At 34.3% G+C, this 14146-nt stretch overlaps 1 protein-coding gene across 1 annotated transcript; it reads right to left on the bottom strand.

The window, feature by feature from the left end:
* Positions 1-10880: 10880 nt before the first annotated feature.
* Positions 10881-12154, bottom strand: LOC149949874 (uncharacterized). The gene is made up of 2 exons (XM_090169329.1): positions 11813-12154; positions 10881-11743 (listed from the first exon to the last, which is right to left on the bottom strand). Exons 1-2 carry the CDS (start codon positions 11829-11831, stop codon positions 11037-11039), a joined length of 726 nt encoding a protein of 241 aa, XP_090025455.1. The 5' UTR covers positions 11832-12154; the 3' UTR covers positions 10881-11036.
* Between the last annotated feature and the right edge of the window lie 1992 nt (positions 12155-14146).

The following is a 14146-nucleotide window of genomic DNA, read 5'->3' as shown; positions in this document are numbered from 1 at the left end:
ATCACGAGTATTTCTTAAAACGACTATACATCTAAACTCTACTTTTAACGCGGCAAAATACAATTCCGATATTCAAATATTTAAAAATACTTAACCGTTTTTAAAATTTACAATATATTTATGCCATCCCGATTCTCTTTGAGCTACGGAATAATATTTCTGGGTTTAAACCCCCCAAAATGACGTAATCTATAAAAATGACGTTATCTATAAAAATGAAGTAATTTAAAAATGACTCACTAAAGATGACGTAATCTACACCATGAAACGTAACGATTACGTAGATGCGTTGTGGTTTTCATAAGCCAGCCGCTATGGGAAAGAGGAAGATGTCTCCGCTTAGGGTACCCAAGAAATGCTGGATATGCGCGGAAATATACCGGTCCGTGAGAGGTTTCAAACAACATTTAATGACTCATTTATCGTGTAATACAATGAAAGAAGATTCGGATCTGGCGTGTGATTGTGATGCGAGTGAATCTCTCCATTACACGGAGGCCGAGGAAATGTCAGATGATAAAATTATCGATTATCTTAACGAACTTATTGGGGAATGTAAAAAGCGCGGTGCCACAATGGAATCAACCGAGTCAACTACATCTAACCTGCCAGCCGAATTAAAAATGCCGACTGAAAAGGAAATGGCTGCTCTGATTTATTTTCAAGAATATTGTAAAACTAATAAAATTCATAATATTAAAACCGCTGTAAAGAAAATGTGAATAAACGTTTTTATATTGAATACATTGTTATATTTAAAGGTGACCGTATAAAGTAAATTTTACATTTGGGTAAATTGACACTTAATATTTTTAAAATTCTAAAATACTTTTTTTTTTTTTAAAGAAATGAATAAAAACCACTATTGCACAGTAAAATAGTTTTGTTTATTAAAACGTTTTAATAAACAAAACTATTTTACTGTGCAATAGTGGTTTTTATTCATTTCTTTAAAATTTTAAATGTACAGGACAGTTCCACAATATTTGTTTATTCTAAAATACGTTTATAATATTTTTCCAACGTGGGCGAATGAATGGACACAATGAACTATTAATTACGTAATCTAAAAAATGACGCGAGCAATGAGAAATAACGAGTCGGATTTATTAGATAATAAAAAATATTTATTTTTACAAAAAAATTTTATAAGATGATATATTACAAAAATTATTTTTCTTTTACGAGTCAAAAAAAATATTATAGTGTGATACAAAAAAAATTAAAATGGACATCGTATTTGGTTGTCTATTTCAGCGCGGTTCTGGGTAATCCAGTCGGCGAAAAGTAGACTTCGTTCCAAAGAACACGGTTGTCGGGTGTTTAGAGTTTGATGTCTGAATAGACATTTCACTGGCGGGGGCGTATCAAAAGTCGCAGCTCGGGGACAGTCAAAAGTTTCCAAATCGTATATGGTGGTATCAATATAATCGGCTAAAAATTTACACTTTACGTCTCCTTTTGTAAAAATCATATCAGCACTCGATACAGCTGATATAAGGCAGGCGGGTAGTTTATAATAGGGGAGATACCCCGCGGTCCAGCAAATACCGTGAAGGTTCCTAGACACCCAGCCGTTTTGTCTTTTAATGGCGTTCGGAAGTTGTTGTACTGGATAGGGTTGTTCGAAAGTCCAAGCTTGAACGGCTGGAGGGGTCGATACTGTTGATATAGCTAGTTCCTTCACGACAATTTCGGGGGGGTCTCCGCGATTTTTTAAATAAATATATTGTGAATTTTAAAAACGGTTAAAGTCTCTTTTCATTAAGTATTTTTAAATATTTGAATATCGGAATTGTATTTTGCCGCGTTAAAAGTAGAGTTTAGATGTATAGTCGTTTTAAGAAATACTCGTGATATAGGGTCAAGTGCCAAGCATATTTAAGTACTACAATGATATTAAAATAAAGTTTAAAAATATTTCCATTCTACGTTACTTTAACAACGAATATTCTATGAAGTCAAAACACTCAAATCCATGTTTCAAATTCAAATTAACCGCGCAAAACACTTAAATCTATGTTTTCATTTGATTTTTAAATTAACCGCGACGCGCCCCCAGATCGCGCCCCCCCCGAGAAATCCGCGCCCCAGACCGCGTCCCCCCCAGGGGAAATCAGCGCACGCGCGCAAGACTGCGAGGTGGGGAGGGTAGCATATCTTATGGGAAACCAAAGTCATTTTAAAATTTGTTTCAGCTTCAATTTTAAATATATATAATTAAACAAAACAAAAGAAATAAATAAAAAATATAAAAAACATAGTTTGAAATTATGTTCGTTGTCGGAATTCGCGAACATATCGGGTCTTCTATCTAAGCGCGATACCACCTTTGAGGTTGGGGATGGTTAACTTTTATTCAATAGATAAATCTCTCAAAATTATTCGTAAAACGTTTTGATCACATAATTTATATTTCTGTATTATCCGCGTAATAAGCCGAGTTGGATAATTTTTCGATTCAATTATTGTAATTCTGGGCAAAAAAATTGCATGTCATTAAGTTATCGCATTGAAAGAAGCTTCAGTGTTTTCATAGTGAAATGTAAGGGAAATTGGTTTTAAATATAATGGAAAATTACCCTTGTTATTCTATGTTCACCCATTGAGTATGGTAGCAGATGAAAAAAAATTAATTAGCCAAACTAATACTGTAATATATGCAAATATTTCACTCAGAATCAAAATTATTGACTCCCAAAAAATATTTAGCTATTTTATTATTAACCTACAGAGCTAGTCAGACTTAGGGAAGCGTTTTTTAAGATATGTTTAAAATTAACTTGATAAAAACAATGCTTGAGTTTTTAATTTTACGATACAGAGTGGCTCCCATTTAATGTGATGATTCTGAGTGAAAAATTTTCAAAAGTCAAAGTTATTGGATTGCATGAAACTTTAGTGTTTTCAGTTTGAAATTTAAGGGAAGTTACCGTTATTAAAGTGATGGTTAAATTAGAATTGAAAAAAATAAATAATTTCAGGTTTTATATAACTGATATAGGGTGGATCCAAAAAAAAGTAATTTTTTTAAATTAAACACCATATCTTCTGAATACCTGTGTTGGGTAATTCTAAGGTGGTCACATATTTTTTTTCGATTCAATAATCGTAATTCTTGGAAAAAAATGCATGTAATAAAGTTATCGCATTGAAAGAAGCTTAATGTTTTCATAGTGAAATGTAAGGGAAGTTGGCTTTAAATATAGTGGAAAATTACCTTTATTATTCTATGTTCACCCATTGAGTATGGTAGCAGATGAAAAAAAATTAATTAGTCAAACTAATACTGTAATATATGCAAATATTTCACTCAGAATCAAAATTATTGAATCAAAAAAATATTTAGCTATTTTATTATTAACCTACAGAGCTAGTCAGACTTAGGGAAGCGTGTTGTAAGATAAGTTAAAAATTAATTTGGAAAAAAAAATTGCTTGAGCTTTTAATTTTACGATACAGAGTGGCTCCCATTTAATGTGATGATTCTGAGTGAAAAATTTTCAAAAGTCAAAGTTATTGGATTGCATGAAACTTTAGTGCTTTCAGTTTGAAATTTAAGGGAAGTTACCGTTATTAAAGTGATGGTTAAATTAGAATTCAAAAAAATAAATAATTTCAGGTTTTATATAACTGATATAGGGTGGATCCAAAAAAAGTAATTTTTTTTAAATTGAACACCATCTCTTCTGAATACCTGTGTTGGTTAATTCTAGGGTGGTTCCATATTTTTTTTCGATTCAATAATTGTAATTCTGGAGGAAAAAAATGCTTGTAATAAAGTTATCGCATTGAAAGAAGGTTCAGTGTTTTCATAGTGAAATGTAAGGAAAGTTGGCTTTAAATATATTGGACAATTATCTTTGTTATTCTATGTTCACCCGTTGAGAATGGTAGCAGGTGAAAAAAATAATTAGCCAACCTAATACTGTAATATATGGAAAATTTTCACTAAGCATCACAATTATTAAACCCTAAAAATATTTAGCTATTTTATTATTACCCTACAGAGCTAGTCAGACTTAGGGAAGCTTGTTTTAAGATATTTTTTAAATTAACTTGATAAAAACAATGCTTGAGCTTTTAAATGATACAGGGTGGATACCGAAATTTAAGAAAAGCTTGCTAAATGAAATTTTTTCACTTCCTAACATAATCAATGGGTGGACACAGACTTAAAAAGATAATTTTCAACTATATTGTACGGCAACTTCCCTTAATTATCACTCTGAAAACACTGAAGTTTCCTTCAATTCAATAACTTTAACATATGCAAATTTTTCACTCGAATCATCACATTAACTGAACCCAGAAATATTTATCTCTGTTAATAGTACTCTACACAGCTATTCAGACGTGCAACGTTTTTAAAGTTATGGTTAAATTAGAATAAAAATAATATGTAAATGATATAGGGTAGATACAGAAAAAAATCTTATTTAAAAGCTGAAGTATTTTTTTTTAAAATTGAACACTACAAATATAGTTTTCGCATTTTAACTTTAAATATAGACTATTTTACCATTCTCGAGTATCTTGCATATTGAAATTGTTACGCATACGGGGTTACCATTTAATTTTGAAATAGATCACCGAAATGTTTTAATTAAAATATCTTTTATTTTCTACAATAATTACCTTTTATTACCATAAATAATGCAAAATACTCTGTACGCTCAATACGTTTAAATAGCTTTCCAAAATGTAAATATAGGTAGTAAAATACTATAAAAACCCCTGACTCTACGTTCAATACGTTAAAATAGCTTTCAATACGCCAAATATAGGTGGAAAAATAATAGAAAAACACACACATACTATTATTATTTTTTAATTTTTGGAAATACACAACATCCACCAGTTACTTCGCAATATGACGAACTGGCTGCTCTCTTTGTCCCTAACATATCACAATTTAAACACAAATATATGCGTGGTAACGCTTTTAATACACCTGGAGGAATTTTTATACTTAGAATTCTTTTTGATTGGAAATAAACAGCTTTACGGTACTTCAAACAGATTGAGTATCCGTCACAGTACCATGCTAGCCCTCCGACAGTTGGAACATGAAAAACTGAACCGTCACAATATATACAGAAGTAGTCACCAGTTCTTAATAATGACGTGATTCCGTCTTTCTTCAATTCTTCGACTGATATTGCATTCACTAGTGGTAAATACACGCTTGGTTATAAATTCATATATAATTCTTATAATAGTTTCTAGTGAAGGCTACCAGTAATTAAGAATTAACATTACAACTAAATAATTATATATAAAAATAATGTGATTTCTAAGCTAGCTTTAAAAAAAATAACCGAAAACAATCTTACTTTTGAAAAATGACTCTTTAATATCAAAAATCGTCTGTCATACTCGGAAACAATTAATTGATCACTGATGTCGTTTCTAATATTTCTTCAGCTTTTAAAGAAAAAAAAGAGTTACTCGAGAATGGTAAAATAGTCTATACTTAAATTTAAACTGCGTTTTAAATTGAAGTGATTCTTATTTTGTATTCCACTTTCACAATGGGAAATGTGTCTTTCTCAAATGTTGTAGTTGTACTATTGTTAGAACTATTTAAATCCATAAGATAGAATCGTTCAGTACTTTGCGGATATAAAAAGAGGGACTCGTTCAAATGGAAATATTTTTAAACTTCATTTTAATATCATTAGCGTGTAAGTGGTCCATGTACCCAAAATTGAACCGCAAGTTCAGATATGCTAATACATAGAAAATACTATAAAGGCATCTTAACTCTACTTTTAATACATCAAAAAAAATTCCGATATTAAAATATTTCAAAATACTCAATTAATGTACTAAGTTACGTTAAAAAAGAGCATATCGTAAACACGAATTCCTCCAATTGTTAAACATAGATTCCAGATTAGATGGTGTATGTATTATGGGTAAGACTCTTGTCAGAAAGATGAATTTTTATTTTAATACGTTAAAATAAATTTCGACTATACAAATATAGTTTTCGCATTTTAACTTTAAATATAGACTATTTTACCCTTCTCGAGTATCTTGCATCTTGAAATTGTTACGCATACGTGGTTACCATTTAATTTTGGAATACATCACCAAGCTAAAAATATAAAAATTGATAAAAACTTAAATGGCTACGTCCTCATCCGAGAACAGCGGAGATGGATTTTACATTTTTGGTGGGAACAATCGTTTGTTATAACCATTTTAGCGCGAAGAATCCACACCTGATGTAAAAACGACACTTTTAGCTAGCGAGAGGGGACACCCGCTGTGTCTATTTTACGCGCTGGGGGAAAGGGCCATCCTCTATCTACCCTTTACCCCTTAGGGCCGATATTCCGTAAGACGGATAGCTTTGCGCATCGTAAAAGTGTTTGAAAATAATGTTACACGGGGAAAGTGTTTGTCGGTGAAAATAGTTATGAATAGATACACAAAAGGCTCGACCCATTGAACTATTTGGATTTATTTCATAACACCACTCGCACGTGGAGAAAAGTGTTTGACAGATGCCGTAGGGGGCCAATTACTCGGGTTTATAGCTACTGGCTGTTTGCATAACATCATGTCAGATGATTCCACCAGCCCTACAGAATAGGGACGATCCCGCCTCATCGCGAACAATACTAAAAACGCATTACTAATCGCGTTGATTTTACTTTTAATGGGACTTGTAGAATTTCTATCTCTTTGGTTTACCAATATGGCCGTCGCTATACACATAACACCGCAAAATTTGACTAATCGCGTGAGTCATTGAGTCAACCCATAACGTCATCCTGATTACGTCATCAAATTATTATCGCTATATAAGGGATTCATCCCCGTCATCCATCGGCAGTACACTACAACCCGTTTCTCGAGCATCATGTCTAAACGAAGCTGTGTAGATAACGTTCCAGCGCCTACTAAAATGTCTAAATTTGACCCGACTCAGCGGAAAGTTAACCCTCGGTATTCACTTTCATCCGAGCTTTTCGTTACTATGGGGTTCACGTCTGAACTCGATATATCTGTAGCTCTATGCAATAAAATCATACACCAGGTCTTTGAAATGTCTTCGAGCGCCTGGGATGATTTATACGGCCACTGGGAACAAATAAATGACCCCCAACGGTTGCCCTTTCGATCACCGTTCCCACTATCTGATGCGCTAGTGACCGCCGCCATGTCTGACCAAAAAGAATTAACCTTGCAAAGTACGATATCCGAAGCGTCGGTCGTAATCAAAGCGCCGGAAACTCGAGAATTGGACAGACTCAAATATTTCATTAATTCGCACATTCAACTCCTTAAAGTGAACCAAAAACTCTTTGAATTAATGGGTTACGTTATAACCGATAATTATCGTAAAATTTACGAAATATTGTATAAAGAACCATGTGCACCCAACAATTTATTTCTATCGGATGAACATGAAAGGTATGATACCGTTGTCCGCTATGCGTCCAATTACGTAACAGCATTTAAAATTATTGACGATTTTAAAGAAACAGTGGCCAACCAAAATTTGTTTTGTGTATTTAACTTTTACAATTTGTTTACTATGGTATCTACAAACCATAAATTTATTAAAAATAAATTGTTTTATCTTTAAGCGTTTTCATCCGCTTAACTGTAACTTTGAATGTATAAATAAAACCTTATAATTTGTATACACTCTTCTCTTTTTTTTCCAAAACACTTTTACCGATGACCGCCCCGCTATTTTACGGTACCCTTAGGGGGGCCCTATATAAGATGGAAAATAATGGGTGGAAAAGTGTTTGTCGGCGAAAACCAACCAACTCGAATTGTGCCCTAGGCCCGACATTCACCGGTTTTGCCCGGAAACTATTTAACGGCTGTTTACATAACATCGTGTCAGTCCACACCGCCATAGGGGCAGATAACCTATTGACCCAGGTTTTATGAGGTGGTATAACCTCGTAAATCAGCTAACCTTTTGGCCTAACCTTTTGACCTGCCGAAAATGTACGCAAAATGGGGGCCCCTACAGGGGCCTGTTTCACCCACGTTTCCCCTATTTAACGGCTGTTTGCATAACATCGTTGTCCACACCGCCTTAGGGGCAGATAACCTATTGACCTAACATCGTAAATCATCTAACCTCGTAAATCAGCTAACCTTTTGACCTGCCGAAAATGTAGGCAAAATGGGGCCCTACAGGGGCCTGTTTCACCCCCGTTTCCCCCGCCCGCAGGTGCCCCCTTATAGGTATACACACTCACTTATCTCTGCAGGGATTCACTAAATTTTGACTTCATATTTTGAAATCTATTAATGATAGAGTCATGATATGTTTTGTGGTTATAGCCATTATCGACCTCAAATGGTTTTAATTAAATATTAATTAAAACGTTATACAAATTGAACGAAATAAATAAGAAAAATGAATAACTATAAAAACCGTGAGATATTTGATACAACTTAAGCGAGTGTTTCTTTCAGAAAAGAGCGAACGTTTTAATATTTAGTCGTTTGCCGAATTGATTTACAGCAATAAACAATTCGGTAAAATACTACTTACGTGATTATTTACTTTGGATTATAGAGAGGCAAAAGGCTTGGCCCGATTTCTCTTGAACCAGAGAGGCTCACAATTATATTTGTATCTATCTGGCAAACCTGAAAAACCAGTTGCCTCGTAAAACATGTAAATTTTTGTTAAAAAATCTTCTGATTTTATTGTAATTTTTTAAACAAAATCATTTTTACTAGTGAAATAGCTGTGTATCAGTAATTTCTTAAACATGTAATTTATTAACGTGCTATATTTTGGAATATAGTCTCTTTACGTAGGCTACCTTAGCTATGTACCAGAAATCAACCTTACGCGTGAAACTTTTAAATCTACTAACCAAAACGGATTAAACATAACCTAATTCTTAAAAACCAACGAACTAGCTGTGCATTATTGGGTCTCTCTGAGGTATTTTACCCTTTTAGCCCTGGATTTTATCGAATTGTGTTTTCGGATAACCTTGTAATTATATTTTATTGAAAAATGTGAGATCGGCCTTGCATATTAGCTGTTTTTTCTCTAGCTACCAAGTCAAAAATTCAGTTTAATATTTGTAAATTTGACCCAACGTGTTAGTGTATTTTCTACAATATTGTTTGTTGAATTAATTATTTGCTACTTATCGAATTTACGGAGATGTAAAAAGTATTTTCTACCGACGGATGTGTAAACCCAACTTTAATATGCCAATAAAATTACGTATAAGGTTCACGTACTCCAGACTGTTATTCATGTTGATTTGACAGACTTTATTACTGTGTTATTTACAGCTATTTCATCATGTTAAATTCACATAGAAATACTTGTAATATTTAAAAACGGAATAAGCTGTTATATTTACAGAAACGTCTTGGCATCCCCTGCTTAATTTGAACAGGGATTTTTTCTCTCAGTGTATATTAGTTGGTTTGAACAGAGTATGTAAATGAATTACTCCAAATGGTTTTGGAAAGGAGGAGACTAGCCCCATCATACAAAGCTGCCGAAGAGCTACTTGAATTTGAACCCAAAATGGCACCACCCACAATGTCTAGTACCTATCATCATCCTGGGAAATCAGAATTACTAGCAAAACATGTCTCGAGAATTAGAAAAAATAATTAAACCATTTTCTTTTCTAAATAAATAACAATATCAAATATGTTTTAATAAAATTTTATATTCGTTAAATTTGACTAGGCTTTACAATAAATAAGTTAATTTTACTTTTAAATGACAATTACATTTATCACAACATGCCTAAATAGATTATAAATATTATTAAAGATGACTGTAGTTCAACTGGCCGATTAAGTTAATATTAAATAACAATGAAACAATTAGCTTATTATTTCAAATTAATAATGAAAAGGGAATGCTTGTTTACAAAAACAATGTTTATCACAGAATTACTTATTAAAAATGACTATTCACAATGTTGAAATAATAAAGTAAGTAGAAAAAACCCTCTTGCTATGCATACATAAAGTTAGTATAAACTAAATTTGGAAAGCGTCGCGGGTTCAAGTTGACTGTCGTATTATTATTATTAACTTTTCCGTATTTAAAATCCAAACTACGATACTTATTTTTCATTATCTTATTATTCGATGAATTTTCATACGTGGAATTATTTGTCAATATTTTCAATAAGAAATGGTTTAGTAAAGAAAATATAATAAGTAAGAAATAATAAATAAAGAAATAGGAATATGGGTGATCAATGTAAATCAGTGTGTTTCCGAAACGGTGTCCATTTATCACACATGTTCTGATTTATTAATTATTTATTACTTCTTTAATAAACCATTAGAGAGAAGGGATGTCCTTCTGGTGAATGAGAATTTCATTCTCAATCACCGGAAGGACACAAAGAGCTTGGCTCCCGCCGTTCACCCGCGCCTATCCCGTTCCTCCCCCACCCGCGCCTCTCCTCCCTTGATCACCAGAATTTCTAATCACCAGAATTTCTAATCACCAGAATTTCTATTCACCAGATTCTCCCGTTCACGGGTTGCTTTCCCCCCAACCCCCATTCACTGGATACTTTATCTCTCGTTCACCAGCTCCTTTCCCCCATTGCTTTCACCCCTTCTAATCACCAGTTGCTTTCCCCCAACCCCCATTCACTGGATACTTTATCTCTCGTTCACCAGCTCCTTTCCCCTATTGCTTTCACCCCTTCTAATCACCAGTTGCTTTCCCCCATCCCCATTCTCCAGAATTAGTTTTCCTCGTGCAGATATCTGGAGATTAGATTTTTACCCGTTTGCTTATCACTTCTGAACCCCTTAATTTCTAATCTCTAGGTAATAAAAACAAGAAATATACATTTCCAATTTTATTTTACTTTTAATTACATGATTGCGTAAAACAGGTTCTAATATTAGACCGACAATATAAATAACGCGTTTAAATCGCATTAGATTTTTACCCGTTTGCTTATCGCTTTCGAACCCCTTAATTTCTAATCTCTAGGCAATAAAAACAAGTTATTTACATTTAATTTTTTATTTTAGAACTTTGTTTACATGTTAGTAGGTACTATCAGATATTCCATTAGATGGTTATCTTGTGCATTACACAATGAAAACAAATTAAAGTAGCTAAGTTTACAGGTTAATTGATTATCTACGAGTAAATTAGTAAAATCTTGTAGTACTTCCGAGGGTGCTTTAAAACAGCCAAAATAAGATTTTACTTGATGGTACGAATTAAATTGATCTGGGTACAAAAATAAACCCTCGAAAGGTTTTCCATATAATAATTCGTGAATTTTTTTAAGGTTTTTAACAATAGCTAAGTACATGCATTCGATAACATTTTTATGTTCGTTTAAAAGATTTATTTGAAACCGAATAAAATCAATTTTTTTTTGGAACTCACCGATTTCGCGAGCTCCCAGATCCAGAACATGACCGTAGGCAGAGTTCAATTTGATGTTGTTGCTCGTGGCGACGACGGATACGTTGTTGTCGTGATAGTCGATGATGTTGTGGGTTAGAGAGGATGCTCCGGTTTGCGTAGCGGTGAAAAGATCTCCCCAAAGAGAGAGTAGATTGGTGAAAGCTTCGGAGGTCAGGAACAGAATATTTTCGTTCGATTTTTTGAAGAAGAGAACTTGTAATTTTGATCCGTCGAAACCAAAAGAAATGTAGACTGATCCTCCTAACGTGATTTTTATGTTGATACGTCTTTCTTTGCCCCTGCGTTTGGATACGGTATGCGTCTCGGCTATAGTAAATGAAAATGTTAAGCCTTTGTCTATTGAAATAGTAATAGTATTAATAAAATAATGCTTACCAATAGATCGTTTTTCCATGTTTACGGTAGATGACGAGAGCAAAGCGGATGCACTTCTTTTCAGTTCAGCGTCTCAGAGAGAAATGACGCATGGGAGATTAATCAGTTCCTATCTTGTTGAGATTAATTCATCACGTGATCTAAACTTCAAATAACCCTCAAATTCTATCGGCTCTCTCTCTCTGAGATAACAGTTCTAGACCCTCGAAATTAAACCGTCCCGTGCTCGAAACTGCCTCTAATTATTCCCATTGACGTCACATATTAATCCACTTGGAAGAAGAAAAAAACCCATTGTAGTTTCCTCTCGAGAGCTTGTGATGCAATCATATCCTAGAAAACAATACAATTAATAGAAATTAACATAAAATTAGTATACTTTTAATACCATTTTGTGAACTACAGTGAAAAAAGTTACAATTTTACGGTAGAAACGTTTTCAAAATACCACAAAATGAACTCAAATAAGAAAATTGTAATTAAAATAATCACTACGGCTATAATTTTAGAAGGTTGATTCAGGACGGTGATTATGGCTGATGTTTGTACTTCAGTGTCCATATCGGAAATGAAGTTAAATGGAATATTTTGCGTAAATAAGTATAAATTTTAGCATAACCCTAATATATTCTCGAGAACTGAACAAGTTCTTTGGGAATAAGAGATAAGCTTACTATCTTCCCCTAGGCCCTATATAAGGGGGTGCCTGAACCGGGGGAACGTCACTCTATTGTTGTTCTTTGTGCGTCTAGTACCAGGATTTTTTTTTGAAGCGCGCCCTCTCTCTCTACGTAAGTTTATTTTGATTTTTTTTATAGTAATTTTTTGAATAAGGTTTAAGTAAATTGGCATAAAAATGAAAGGTGTACAATACCCAGAAATTAATTTAGTTGATACCCCGGAAATGATTATAATCGACTCCCCAGAATTGATTGATATAACTGATAACGAGCTCCCGGAAGTACCCATAGTAACTTTACCCGATTCTCCAGAAATGGAAATAATAGATTTAACTGATACCCAAGATCCTACCCTTTCCTTAACTACAGTAACTGATTCGCATTTTAAACGAGAATTAGCGATTGGAGGGCTCTACGTCCCCGTCCTCAGGAGCAATTAGATTCGCTTTATAGCCGTAGGGTACCGTAGTGAAGTCGTCCAGTAACCGTACCTTGTCTACGACGGGTCTATAGATTTTAGTACGGTCGACGGAAACGACCGTATGATCAGGTAGACGCAAAATCTGCCTCGGCTGGGGTACGGTTACTGGCTCGTTCGTTTCTCCGTCGACACCTATTAATCTTTTAAGCGTGTCCATATTAACCAAATCTTTAATGCCTTGATTTATACGGAACCCTTTGACTTTCATTTCGTAGGAGACTTTACCGGTCGTAGGGTTCAGTACTTTAAAGGCGTAATTTTTTGCGCCACCTGTTGCCAATTCTTGGATGTACGAGCCTTTTCCGTACTTTGCCAACTCATTGGTCATGTCTCCGAGATAGTTGCCCGTATCAATCTCTATTCCATCTCGTTCTTTTAGATAAATGCAACTATCCGTATCATAATAATACGTAAGCTGGCCTAATCTCCTTAAATAAGAGTATAACTTGATCCTAGCCATTGCGGTCGTATAGGCTGCAATTACTACGTTCGTGTTTGGGTAAACAAGATCAATATCTTTCAAAAACGCCCACTTGATCACGCAATGCGTTTGACTTAAGGGAATAACCGATTTAACTTCTATGTCAGGGTCTAAGAATAAATCGAAAAACTTTTTGGGATCGCTAATAATAGCCGATTGGTCTTTGCGAGGGTTTAAACCAAAACGACCCCAAAAAGAGTTAAGACAAAGCTTCGCGATGGTACGAAGACCAGGGTTCTTTTTAATATTGGTAGGATCAAGTTTTACTCCTTCCTTTTCGTAATATTCGTCAACGTATTTCTTAATCTCGTCATCGGTCTCTATTCCCACGGGTAAGCCGCTGGATTCCTGTTTGAGTTTAAGAAACGCGTTGACGTACTCGGAGAAAAGACCGCCCTCTTTCGATATCGGGTCGTATTTTACTACCTCGTATTCCCAAATTTCGTGAATAGAAATGACCTTGTAACCCATTTCGATTGCCAACTGTACCTCGTCTGCAACCCAAGTACCTGTTATTTGTCGCTCTGAGTCTTCGTGGGGACAATCCTGCTGGTTTCGAGACTCACTACATTTTTGGCAGTTGGCAAACACTAGTTTCGATCCTATTCTTTGGGGTAAAACGGGATGGTAGAGAGCTTGAGGCGGTAACATTGTGGCTTTTATTAATCCGTTTACGGTAGAAATGTCAGGGA

This window comes from Leiobunum rupestre, chromosome 3 (assembly GCF_980474605.1).
Source record: "Leiobunum rupestre chromosome 3, qqLeiRupe1.1.hap1, whole genome shotgun sequence".
In the NCBI taxonomy this organism is placed as follows: Eukaryota; Metazoa; Arthropoda; class Arachnida; order Opiliones; family Sclerosomatidae; genus Leiobunum; species Leiobunum rupestre.
The sequence above is the reverse complement of the archived record's forward strand: the minus strand, read 5'-3'. Positions and strand labels throughout refer to the sequence as shown.